Raw genomic sequence first — 13,778 nt, forward strand, 5'->3', positions numbered from 1 at the left:
ATTTAAAAATTGCTATTTCCTTACTAAATAAAGACCAGCACATACACATTTGATTGCTTATCAATGTGGACAAGAAACCTGCGGCATCTTAAATTCTCTGTGTTTTCCTCGTTTATCTAAAAGTACCAATATTCCTATTTTGGCATCTAGGCTTTATAAATATATATGTCAAAGAGTGTCAAATTTTCTAATCCTCATTCCCAGGATGCATGATAATTTGCTGTGACAGAGATTCTACAAGATACTAATTTGTCAGTGCCATAAATCAATAAATCATCCTACCCATGCTCAGCTCTGAAACATTCTCTGAATATTTCTCTTTCAAGTGCTTTTAATACTTAAATAAATAACAATAAAAAGTTAGCATGAAAGTCAGCATAATAAAGTAGAAAACATGTAACAAATATGCTTGAGAGTACTTGTCTCTGAGCTCTGCTGAAGTTTTCCTGAACATATGGTGCAGTACTTCTGACTTACGGAAAAGGGTGCAAAACATGAGGCAGACTTGTGGTGCTGTCTGTGTGTGGCTGGACTTAAAGTTACTCCCAGGACATCCTCTCCCTCACCCAACCTGCCCCTCCATTTTCAATGATAGTTCAAACTTCTTGAAATCTAACTGTAGCAGGGTACATGATGGGGGTGCTTGCCCATTCTCACCTTAGTAATGAACACAAGTCAACACTGTGGTGGGTTTCAGGTGCTTTTACTCTAAGGCCAGTTGATGGTTCCAGCTAAGCCATAGCATACACAGAGAAAATGCTTAAACTCCTTGATGGAATGATGCTCCCACCTCTATGCTGTCCCCTCCAACTCTCGCCCATCCTTTTATCCTCCTAACACTCAACTCCGTATTCCCCCCATCCTGTTCCTAGGCAACCCCCTCCTGCTCTCCTGACCAGGTCACCGCCAGGCCAGTAGCTTCCCCCATGCAATCCCCTCCTGCTCTCCTTTGGTCACAGGTCGTCACTCAGCCAGTGGGTCCCCTCAACCGCCTATATATATATGTTGCCCATCTCTCCATGCTTGTGTGTGTGTGTGTGCGCGCGCTTACTTTATTCCATACTACTATATACATTTTCTTATTGTATAACTATGTAGTTGATAACTTTTCATGTATGTTTTTACGACAGGCTTCCCTGCTTAACATCTTTCTGCAGTACTGGACCTCTGTATCAGTTTTTAGTTCTTCTACCATTGTCCGTTCTGTCAGATGCCTTCTTGCATTAAGGCCTTTACGCATTATTTCTCATATCTGGGGTATGAAGGTAAGTGAAAGAAATTTATAGATAAAGAAGGATGAATAATTTAACTTTACAATTGATTCTCTTCTGAAGCTATGCAGTTATCACTCCATAGTACTATGGTAAGGTTTCTGATAAATGCCTAACAAAAAGTTTTTTTAGCCTGCTTAGATACATATAGCAGATTTCCAGCCTGGCAAGTCTTGTTTTTGGTTTTGTCAGTGCTTTTGTCTCCATTCCATACCCAATCTCACTGTCAGTCTGTTGGTAAGGTTTTGCAGCTCTCTAGCTGTTGGTACTTGCTATCAGACCTGGGCTGTCTGCAAAGTGTAGTTCACATAAGGCTCTCCCACCACCGGAAATAAATGTGTCATGGCCTTGCAGGGTTTCTTGCATGATGTTTACTAAAAAGATGTTAGGAAGTGCAGCTGATAATGGACACCCCTGACATACTGTCACAGACGAATGGATCTTTCAAGAGAGAACACAACAATTGCATTAGACCCCACCCCCACCAGTTCAACTCTAAATGATGCCTGGTCAAAAGACTTTCACAAGACAACAGTAAAACCCCACTATGATTAAAAGCCATCTATAGAGAAGCAATGTTTGGCACATAACAATAGGGAGAACAAAATTAATGCCAGCTGGCAAAATGATCACAGCCAGGGTGGGGGTATTATTAACATACAATAAAATCAACTCTGGTAAGGTTCACTCTAACTGGGTAAAACTCAAGAATAATAACTATAATTAACTCCATATTAACATGCTTCTAGAATAATCAAAAATCATTCAACAACCTAACTCCAGTTGGAATTAAACCACCAGTACTCCTGAAATACCTCAAATTACCAAAAGAACGATCTTCCATTGGTACGTGGAATGTCCGCACATTACACCAGTGTGGCAAGATGAAAAAGCTCATCCATGAACCAGAAAGATACCAGCAGGGCATTGTGGGACTGGCAGATGTCAGATGGTCAAGAATTGGGGAGACAACAATTAAAGAAGGCCACATGCTGATGACCACATACTACGTGAGACTGTGTTATGTAGATATTTATGTTACTCTGCCTGCTGGTATTGTTGCAAGGGAGTTTGCTGTACTATTGACTGTATGTTACCAGGGTGTTCATGCATCTAACATCTTTGTCACCATTACTAATCAGCAGACTTGACCGACTGTGAAGAATTGTGAATATTTATTGAAGCTATTGCTTTCTAGTGCTCACAATGAACCTAACCAGTGAGACATTTCTCAGTAGATTGAAAACTTGGAGTGATGGTTGAGCTTCAAAGAGTGAGAGTGACGGAACAAACAAGACTTTGGTGACACCCATCTCCTCTCCAAGCAAGACCACACCTGACACCCTTCAACCAATTGGTTGTCTTCATTGCAAAGACATAGGCATTGAGCCCTGGCCAGTGTTTTCATTGAAGAAAAGCTTCACTCAGTACTGTAGGGGTCTCCTCCATTAACTTTTATCTTTCACGAGCCACTGGGACCATTACATCACTACACTTCTTGCTGCCTTCTACTGGCTCCCAGCTTCTAAGCACATTTAATACAAAGTCAACATCCTATGTTACAAGTGCCTCAATAGTTCTGCCTCCATCTAGCTATCCAACTCAACTCATCTCTGACACAGTGTTCTTTCTCTGCATGTGGCATTTGTTTACAAGGCTAGCTGCCTTGCTGTCATACGGCCTTAGTGTGTGGCTTGGTATAAACACCAATTTTGTGTGGAGGTGTGCATGTACTTATGTCACATGTGCATTCAACACTCATGCAGTTGCCCAGACATTCGCATATTCTTTTTTGTCATAAACAAGACAGACAAATCTGCCTCTTTGCAGGCTCTATCCAACTTTAAATAAGAAAAAAATGTGGTATGCTTGATACGTAAAATTATACATGATTTCAAAAGGAAAAGAAATAATCGCTCAATATATATCCCAAAATATCACTCATAATTACATCACAACTCTAATTATCCAAATTATACTAAATGAAGGTTTCTGTTAACACTACTCACACTTGAGACTGTTCTAATGGCACTCCTAACTTCAGTCACTGGGTGCTGATATTGCACTGTACTCACAATGTTACTCTCAGCTCTTGTTCTTGTTATTTGGTTCCTCTTTGTGTTTTCTATATTTAATTTTATTCTTTGTGGAGTACGGCTGTTTATTCTTTTATTGCTCATATGTTTCATTCTTGTTCTTAAGCGCTAAGAGCTTCCTTCTTAGGAGTGTGAGTATGCACTTTACAAATTTTGCATTTATTATTATTAAATAAGTTGACTGTCAGCTAAAGATCTATATATGCTAACAATTGTTGGGGCTGAAAAGTACTTCTTTAAGGATTTTATTAAACAGTTGCTGAAGGACATTCAAATGCCTTCTGAATGTGTTACACCTTTCTACATGAAATCTGGTAGAAACTTTTTTGTACTAGGCATTCATCTTCTGTATCACTGTTATTAACACATGTTGTTTTGTCTCAAAAGAAACCTGCATGTCACATTCAATAGGCCATTAAGAATTTGATACTTGCTTTGTTACGCAGGTTTTGGTCAACGCTATCATGAATGCCATACCAGCTATCATAAACGCCTTCCTTGTGAGCTTGATATTCTGGATTATGTTCGGTGTTAGTGGAGTGGAATTATATGCTGGAATGTTCTACAAGTGTCTCGATGATGAAGGAAACAGGCTTAATCATAGCATTATTCCCAACAGGTATTCTACACATAAATGAATTGTGCATTTTTGTTATCATGTACATTGCTGGATTCATGCTTTTGTAAATATTGAATATAGGTGTGTATTACTGCCATGTGTGTTTGTGTTTTATAAACACTTAGCATCAAACTTCATTTCATTCTGATAAGGTCTTCTATTCTTTTCACTAAACTGTCAATATTACAATTTACACCTCAGTTCAGCTTTTCTGCCATTGATACAACATTATAAAAGCTTACATCATTATTGTATTTTTACAAAACATCTGATAAAGGGTCAACAAATCTTCTGTTGATCTTCTATTGTCTTTGTTCTTCACAAAATGCACCCAGACTGTTATATTCCTTGCACAGTGGTACTTCTATTATCCAATATAGTGACTGGCACCTCTTGTCTGGATAATCAAAAATCAAGGATAATTGATATTTTTATTTCAAACAAACACAAATGATACTATAGTCACAGTACTGTGAAATTTTTGCCCTTTCAGGTGTTGTTTAAAGAAATTTCTTGAACAGATATGACAGGAGAGGCTGCCTTGTATTCTTGCATTGTTTCAATTTTATTTACATACATAGTTTGCAAAGTGATACGATATCACTAAAATTTGAATCCACTTCTTGCTGAACAAAGTTGAGTAATATTTCTGCTCAATTCAGCTTTTCTGCAAGTGAAACTTTCTTTTCAAAAGATTCATCCTCATTTACCTCAATATTACTTTCTTCAAGTAAATCGGCACTTTGAATGGCTTCCAACATAATAATGGCATTATGAATCATGGTTGATCCTTATCAGAGAACATTCATTGTTTGATCACTTCTCTGTCGACAACTTCAAATCCACGGACTTCTTAAGCGTCCTCCGAAAATCATTTGCAACTGTTTTTTCTTGGGGTTTCACTTGAATTGTCATTGACGATTTTGTTATTCTTCATCACATTAGGGAACAATTTGACTTTAGAAAAATCAAGCTTGGTATGTCAACCTAACTTTCTGAACACAAGAAAATTAAACCTTTATTGTCTAATTTCTTGTAAAATTAATTTAACTCTGTATTCAAGACTGAACAGAGCAAAGATTTCCTGTAATGATTCTTAAATGCCTCTAGGATACCCTGATCAATATTAAATGAACTATCTTTCTTAAATTTACTAATTAATTAATATTTACTGCTATATTTGTTGCAGGTCAATGTGCATGGCCAAAAATTACACTTGGAAAAACTCAGACATCAATTTTGACAATATTCTGAATGGATTTCTTGCGCTATTTCAAGTGGTATGTTCATTTCTGTCCTGGGTCTCCTAGACAGACAATAAAGTCTGTTTTGATTTTATTTTGATTTTTGATTTTGATTTAAGTTCGTAGCACTCTCGTAGTGCACTAAGTTATGTCTTTGTTTGTAGAGGGTAGGGATCGAACAGCTCCCAGGACTGTCCCTTGTGTACTGAGTTATGTCTTTGTTTGTAGAGGGTAGGGGTCGAACGGCTGCCAGCACTGTTCCTTTCTCATGCCAGCTGCGTATGGCTTTAGAATAAGTAGTGTAGCTTTACAGCTGAAACAGTCTTTTTGATTTTGGAAGTGAGAGTGGAGAGACGGCTAGCCCACCCCTACATAGCCATCAGGGTTAAAAGTTGTTTATAAAACTTATGTGTCCTGTCTCTATCTACTGTAGACACATTTAAAGGTTTGAGGATTTTGTTTTGGTGATCTTTTCTATCATGGGTGGTAAGGTTTATGATGGTAGTAGAGATTCTAGAGTACATCAGTTTGTATATTCCCGTACATACAAGGCTCAGAGAGCCCTGAATCTGCATGCATCACATGTGAATACTGTGTTTAATGCATCTTCATTTCTTATTATAAATATTAAAAGAATTACTATTGATCATTTTACAAGCATATTTATGGCCTGGCAATATTGTCATGGCTATTTTAGTCAGTTTGAATGTAACTAGTAATTACACATTAGTGGAGCATTTACATAAAAAATAACATCCTAGCTTGTATAAGGGATGCATAGGTTTTGTGAGTGGCAGATGAGACAAGAACTCTCTGCTGAGGTGTAAGTTCCATTACAAGGTGGAGCTTCCACTTCTCGCTTATTTTCTTCTCTCATGTCTGCCTCTTGTTTTGTTTTCATATCTCTGTTTATCCCAACCCCTAACACCCATGCTTCTTATTCTCTGTTCCTCTCTTCTTTCATTAACTTGATGAGGGGCTGAGCGACTACCTCATTTTCTCTCAAATAAATGTAGATTGTTAGTCCATTTTAGTCAGAGAGTGTGTTCATGTGTGTGTGTGTGTGTGTGAGTGATTTTTTTGGTTTTGTTTTGTAGGCTACATTTGAAGGATGGAGAGAAATAATAGAAGATGCTGTTGATACCACTAAGGTTAGTACTCACTGTCTACTACCTCCATTAGTAGCTGCAGTGTCAGAACTTTGTTATTTCCCAGGTAGACTCATAGCTACAGATTGCTGTCTCAAAAGATTAATGTATACATGTACCACTATATACTGGTGTTTCAGCAAGTAAAGATAGGGAAGGCTTCTAGATGGTATTTGTGTCAGAATATTACATTTCAGTGTGCACTTGGTGGCATATTGTGGCAACACCTATTTCAACACTCTATGGATTCACTGTCAATTCCTGCTGCTTAGATATTGTCTACCGTTGTCCCAGTTCCGAAGAAAGCTTCAGCTCAGCATCTCAGTGGCATTAACATTGTTGGTCATGAAAGTATTGGATACAATCATCAAAGCACTGATTCTAAATGCTGGTAACAAATGTCTTCACCCCTTGCAATTAGCATACCAGTCCCAATGAAGTGATGATTGATGATGGAGGAGGATGGATTGATGGATGATGATTGATTGATGATGGATTGATTGATTGATGATTGATGATGGCAAACTATTTATGCTTATACTTTGTTCAAACACCTGGAGAACCCACATGCCCATGCATGACTGTTGTTCCCCATCCAACCACATATACTAGCTATACTCCTTGACGAATTTTCCCTTGACCATCATCTAGTGTCATGGATCATTAACTTTTTGGTTGACAGGCAACAATGAGTATTTGTCTATGGCACTTAGAAGATATATGTGAACTAAACATTTCCACAGGGTGTATTAACGAGGACTATGTTATCTCCTTACTATCTGTTTGTGACACAGACTTTTCAAATTTCTGAGAAGCCTTGTTGCTGTTTTGTCCCTTCTGGTGTGTCAGGGACGCATTCAATTCACACGTGTTCTTTCACTCGTATATCACATAGATTTGATGTGGGCAACGAAATTTGTATAATTCAACATTAAACACACACATTATTGCGAATTAAATACAGTATGAATGTCTTTCACGCAGCGGCATTTAAATCAAATTGCATGGTCGATTGTTTTTTGTTTTGTTTTGTTTTGAATAGTTCTCTAAATTCCTACTTACTCACACCACGTATGCACTGCCTGGAGTAATCGTCTGAGAAACAAAGTAAGAAAAACTTCCTGGTATAATCCTCCCTTTCCCGGTCCAGAAATCGAAAGTACCGTCTTGGCAAACACCTGGCCGAAGTCCACAAATAAATTCTTTAGGGAACAACTCACAAGTTCCAGTTGATGATGATGATGATGATGATGATGATGATGATGTCGATTTGTAATGCGCAGGTATCCATTCCGAAGAATGCTCATTGCGCAGAAAAAAGAACAAATAAAGTGAACAAATATATTTCAGTTCTTATAATGGTAGGTGCTGTCTAGGCAGACACGTGCTGACAACCACGAATAAATTCTTTTGGGAACAACACACAAGTTCCAAAGCGAAATCTCCGCACACTGCGTCCACCTCTAATCCCTTCTCTCAGCCGTCTGCTGTCTTCCAAAATCTTTTCTCCTTACCTACAATCTAAAATTGCGTCATAATATGACGTCGGGTTCTGACGCCAAACAACGACGCAGCAACCACACTCACACGCTGGTAAGGGCAATAATCCCTGCCTACCTATTCCTAACATGGTGCCGCAGTTTTTGCACCATCCGATGATGGAGAGCATTTGACACAGACCTCCACTTAGGAAATGTCATCATTCTCAACCCTACTACCCCACCCTCCCCTGCCAAGCCAAAGGAGCATGATCCCACTGTCCTGTGGACAATGTCAGGAAAGATAAGAGCTAAGGAAGCAAACCCCTACAGAAAATCATAAAGTTAATAAAGCATCAGTGAGAGAAGACTTTCGTTGACAAAAGTACCATCCAGAGCTCAGGGTACATGAGTTTGCAACCAACTCTTCAGTTGTGGTTCACTTGAAGAGGAAGATTACCAAGTGTGTATAAGCCCAAAGAAAGGACTATGGCTGTTGAATCCATAAAAATTTCATGCAGGATCGGTTGAGGCCCAAATAAACAATGACCACACACCCCACCAGTAAGCTCCAGCATAGAAATTTTGAAAAATGTGCTACTGGAACCAAGGCAGATATAACATTAAAAGGAAGAACATCCATTGGTACATTGAATGTCAGTACATTACACATGCGGCAAAGTGAAACAACTTGCCCATTAACCAGAACTGTACCACTGGAACATTTTGGACTGGCAGAGGTCAAATGACTAGGATTTGGGGAGACATTAACTGTTAATTGATTCCCCAGAAGAAAGATAAATTATTCTTGCAGTCTAAATAAGAAGAGAAGAGAGAAAAAAGAGACACGGGTAAAACAGGGAACATACATAAAACAGGGAAGGTGAAGGTGACTGTACAGTCTCCCAATCTTCCTGTGAAAGCATAACATAATCTAATGCATCTGTTAACAATTTCTAAGTATAGCTCTGTATGAAAACTGTGAACCCATCAGTTTAGTGATTGTTTAGATCCTCTAGGTTTTCATGGAATCTTAGTGTTCTTGGTTCTTGCTTGGGCTTCCATGAGAGACTCAATGTAAAAATAATAGGATCTTGTTTTGCGTTTATCACATAACTTCTTGCCACAATATCAGCATAGACTTTTTGTTTGTGTTATTGTTAAACATTTGATCAAAAGTTAGTGTGTTGGGATGAAAGATCAGTATTTTTACTTACAGGTGGATGAACAACCTATCTTTGAGAATTCTCCGTTTTCTTATTTCTTCTTCATTGCCTTCATCATATGTGGGTCTTTCATTTTTCTGAACATTATTGTTGGTGTCATCATTAACAACTTTAATGCACTAAAGAGAAAGGTATGTGTGGAAAGTAAATTTAAGATCTTAGAAATTCTGTATCTTTTTATGACCTGGTTTTTACTACAGTAAGGTACTTCTAAGTTTATCTTCAGAAAACTTAAAGAAAAAGTAGGAAGTAGGTTACAAAAGTTAGGTGATGGGTAAATGCATTTGTGTGTGTGTGTGTGTAGTGAAGCGGGGAAGAGGGAGTGACTACATGGGAGTGGGTATAAGTGATGGGAACTGATACAACAGCATTGTTACTGTCTTCTAAGTGCTTTGCATTTTTCAAATGACAGTATGAAGGCAGTGTTGCTACTTTTTTCCTGACCCCAAACCAGTTAAAATTGTACAATACTCTCAAGAAAATGGCCAACCAGAAGCCATCAAAGAGATTTAAAGAACCACAGGTGAGAAAAATATGGATAGTTTTTTTTTTTCGTTGACTTTACTAGATGACTGTAAGATATGCATAGCTTCCTTTACACAATAAGCTATTTCAGATTTTTTCACCAGTTAAGGTTTTCATTGTAGCCTCTTGAAGACCTTGAAACATGACAATTATGATCAGCATTCTTTTGACATAGTTGCCTTGCACTGGTCACTTCACATCCCCTATAGCCAGCATATCTGCATTCTTCCATTTGGGTTTTGTAGTGTCTGCCTGTACCTAAGCTGGTTGGTTGTTTTTTTTTCTATTCACCTGGATAGAAGCATTCTGCCATGGACATGCTTGATATCAAGCCAACCTACTGGAAAATTACCATGACCTCAGACTAACTTTTGGAACTTTTTTACCTTTAGGACTTGTCTCCTCATCTATCCCCTTCTCCAGCTAGACCTCTAATTATATTCTTTCCTTTTGGTACAAAATATATGTTTGGTTAAACAAATTCATCTAGCTGGAGATAAATTGAGACAAAATTATTATATTCTTAAATCAAGTCAGACATTTGAAATAGCCCCAAACATATGGTACAAATGAATCATGGGAAGTAATGTATGTGTAAATGTACATGTGTACATATATGTTCATGTGTTGCAATTACATACCTGCACACTATACTTAGTAATGCTGTTTGTGGGCAGTGCTACCTTCTGCGCATCTTCTTTGACCTGGCTCTCAGCTTGCGTTTTGATTTACTGGTGATGATAGTGGTGGTAGTTGAAGTGGGCATGATGGCCTCTCACAAATACAAAAGTAGTTGCAGCTGGACCCAGATCCTGGACATTGCTAATATTGCCTTTGCTACTTTCTTTGCATTGGAAGCCATTATGAAAATATTAGGACTGCAGATACATTATTTTACTGTACCCTGGAACGTGTATGACTTCACTGTGGCTGTCTTATCCGTAGCTGGTGAGACTTTTTTATATAAAACATCTAATTAATAGTGTGGGAACTGAAGAATAAAAAAATAAGAGTTTTCAAATACGTATGTGGCTGTAAATGCATAGCTAGAAAGGCATTGTCCAGTTCTTGTGCGATTGAAATTTATCTTTTGCTTTTCTCTTTTGCATTTCAAATAGAAACAAATTTTGCTCTTTTTTAGTTTTAAAATAGTGAGTTGCATTAGTTGTATGAGATTTTTTGTTCTAGATATGTATAAACTGCCATTTCTTGCTTTTTGTGTGCTTCTAGGTGTAATATCAAAGATCTTGACAGGTAAGTTGAATGATGAGTGCTAGTCATTTGTTTGTAGCCAGCTTTATTTATAGTGAAGTAAGTTTACATGATGATGACGAAGACAACATAATCTTGTAATGCACATGATGATGTTCTTTGTGCCTAGTGATAATCTGGATAAGATTAACATAAATGACAAGACAGTAAAAACAGTGTTTAAGCCGTAAGGGAACATAGTGGAAAAAGGAAAGAGGGTGATGTTGGAGTGGATGGTTGACAGTGGAGTTAATAAACAGCGAAGTATATCAGACACAGCACTGAATAACTAATAACAGTAACACCTGTATTTTTTGGCGGGGTAATTTAGCTTGGGCACAGTGATTATTCTAGCTATATTTTGTTGGGGTATTTTTGTTTTGCTCACAGAGTTCCAGAAAAATTGTTGATGTCATAAAACAGAAAGAGCCTATAAAGAGTTGCTATCTTCTTCAATAAGGATTTTACATTCAGGCAAAAACCTGTGTGATGTATATTAAAAGCAAAGATATAGAAGTGGGGATACCACACATTGAAGAGTATATTGCCTATATTGTTTACATTAGGCTTTATTTATTACAGTATTGAGAAACAGTTAATTAATAAACTGTGCATTTTTCTTTAAAATATTCTTTTCAGATAATGAGATCATAACTTCGGTTTCCTTTAGCATGGACATGTCTTCTCTTCGTGTACTTCGCATGTTTCGCATAACTCGCATCCTTAGGCTCACAAGGGTAATTCATTTCTGCTTGGAATGCCACTGTTTGCATGTATTCATATATTTCAGGATATATTTTTATTTATTTTAGTTGTTTGTGTCAAATTTGAATGTGCTGAACAAAGCATTGCATGTTTATCAAGTCAGATTCACAATTCACAATTAATGTGAGAGCTCAGTAAAATAGAAATAGAGCATAAAGTATCATAAAAACACAGTCCGATGGTATTTTATGATGAAGAGGCACGAGGAATGTTATATGAAAATCTTTATCTTAATCACACCTGGATTCGTTGAGAAATCAGGAAGTGATGAAAGGTAGTATTTCTAAAAATAGCGTCACCTGCATGGGCTGAATTGGAAGAGAAAAGATGCAATCCTCGGTAAAAGAAAACAGACTAGGAATAAGTGGGGTGTTGCTGAATGCTCTCTTCAACACTCAAGTGGAATTTGTCTCATTTAGAGAATCCTAAAGATAATGGCAACCAATTCCAGAACAATGTTAACCATTGATGTTCGTGTTTGAAACAGCTAAAACAAATTTGAGGGTGATAAACGTATTACAAGCTTAAACAGAAACATGTGTGAGTAAGTAAAAAGTACAAGATAAATGTGTATCAAATTTCTATAATGTTATACTTTAAATAATTTTAAAAAGTCATTATCAGCAGTCAGTTGCAACTATAAAATAAAAAGGCAATGCTGGAAATTAACCCTCTATCAAATAAGAAAATTACAAGAGTTAATCTTAGACAAACATACATTTAAAATGCATTTTTAACAATAATACACTTGGAAAAATTAACTAAAATACACCCACTTAGTAACAAAGAATCATTAATACATCGTAAACTGCACTGACCATGATTGTTGCCCATTAAATTTTAAATTTTGATCTGGAGAAGATTTACTCACCAGTCTGTCAAGTGAATTTGGTTTGGACCTTTTCATTTTTTAACTTCTAAAGTTCAAGTGTGGAGGGCTATATTCCAAAATCAGCTGTTTCATTTTCTGGGCAAAAAAATTGCCTCTTGAACACCACAACCTGAGCGATATGCTTCTTCATTTGACTCAAAGACATGCACAGATTTGCTGAACAGCGCCACACTCGCTGTTATAGCTACTTACTTGCATGCAGCAGAACTCTCCAGTGTAGGAGAGAGAGTAATTTTTCTTCTGCTTTCCTAGTGGCACATGAGAATTCTGATGTTTGACGGCTTATATCTTGAAAATTAAGCATAATTGTATGCTCATATTTTGGGAATTATATTTAAATGAACTTAAAGAAAAAATGTTGCACTTGTGTTGTCCTTTAAGGAGTATAAAACACATCACACTACATTACCAGCACCCACACCAGTATTGTCAGGTGTGAACACTAATTCAGAAGTATGTCAGTGTGTTAAAATCTGAATATATTGAGTTGTCCTGCATGCATTTTTCTTGCATGCACACACATAATTAAGTGAAAGAGTGCAGTTTTTGTGTTTGGCACTTTAAATGTTGCCTTCCCTTCACTCTTGACCTTATGCAATCTTACCTTTCTTGAAGAATTTCCACTGTGCTGGTCAAGATGACTTGAGTCAGAAGTTAATGTGTTCTGTTAGCTTAACTTGCAAGATACCTATCCAAGTCAGAGCTATTTATTTAACTCATGGGTAAATTGGTAATGGCCATGTACATGAGTCCAGGTTGAGTTGGTGACATCACATTGTCCTCCACCTCCACCCTTTCTATTTCTGCTGTGAGAAAAACCATAGAAACAAATTCTTTTAAAACTAGGTTGTGGCCTAGAAGCACCATACATATATTTATCTCCATTCTCATTGTTTTTTGATATCACCATCCATAGAAGATACCCAATCCTATGTTATGCTCTGTTCAAATATCAGTTTTCTGCTTTTTGGCTTTAATAATAAGCACAAGGCAAACAACAGATGAAAAGCTGTTGACAAAGATTCAGAACAAGTAATCTATGTAAATCTAAAGACATTGTGCATGCTACCCTGATGCATGAGGGCAGAGTCTGTTTTTTGGAATGTATAACTGTGGAGCTTGTCAGAATGAATGGAATGCAATAGGAAAGGTGAGTAATACTACAAGAGCATGAATGACTATGTAAGTTCCCAGCAACAGCACTGGGCATCCTGTGCATTATCTTGGGGTGCTCCACTTAAATGTCTTTTGATGGCGTTTTTT

At 37.3% G+C, this 13,778-nt stretch overlaps 1 protein-coding gene across 4 annotated transcripts in view; it reads left to right on the top strand.

The window, feature by feature from the left end:
- The window catches only part of LOC112554184 (sodium channel protein 1 brain-like), a 57,646-nt gene that overhangs the window by 36,348 nt on the left and 7,520 nt on the right, over positions 1–13,778 (top strand). For all 4 annotated transcript variants that reach the window (XM_025221823.1, XM_025221822.1, XM_025221825.1 and 1 more), the window contains 9 exons: positions 1,131–1,265; positions 3,814–3,986; positions 5,176–5,266; positions 6,328–6,381; positions 9,076–9,213; positions 9,495–9,605; positions 10,285–10,555; positions 10,838–10,861; positions 11,498–11,595. In XM_025221823.1, coding sequence (XP_025077608.1) covers positions 1,131–1,265; positions 3,814–3,986; positions 5,176–5,266; positions 6,328–6,381; positions 9,076–9,213; positions 9,495–9,605; positions 10,285–10,555; positions 10,838–10,861; positions 11,498–11,595 — 1,095 coding nt within the window. The remainder of the gene's footprint in view (positions 1–1,130; positions 1,266–3,813; positions 3,987–5,175; positions 5,267–6,327; positions 6,382–9,075; positions 9,214–9,494; positions 9,606–10,284; positions 10,556–10,837; positions 10,862–11,497; positions 11,596–13,778) is intronic.

Source organism: Pomacea canaliculata, linkage group LG13, assembly GCF_003073045.1.
Source record: "Pomacea canaliculata isolate SZHN2017 linkage group LG13, ASM307304v1, whole genome shotgun sequence".
NCBI classification, from domain to species: domain Eukaryota; kingdom Metazoa; phylum Mollusca; class Gastropoda; order Architaenioglossa; family Ampullariidae; genus Pomacea; species Pomacea canaliculata.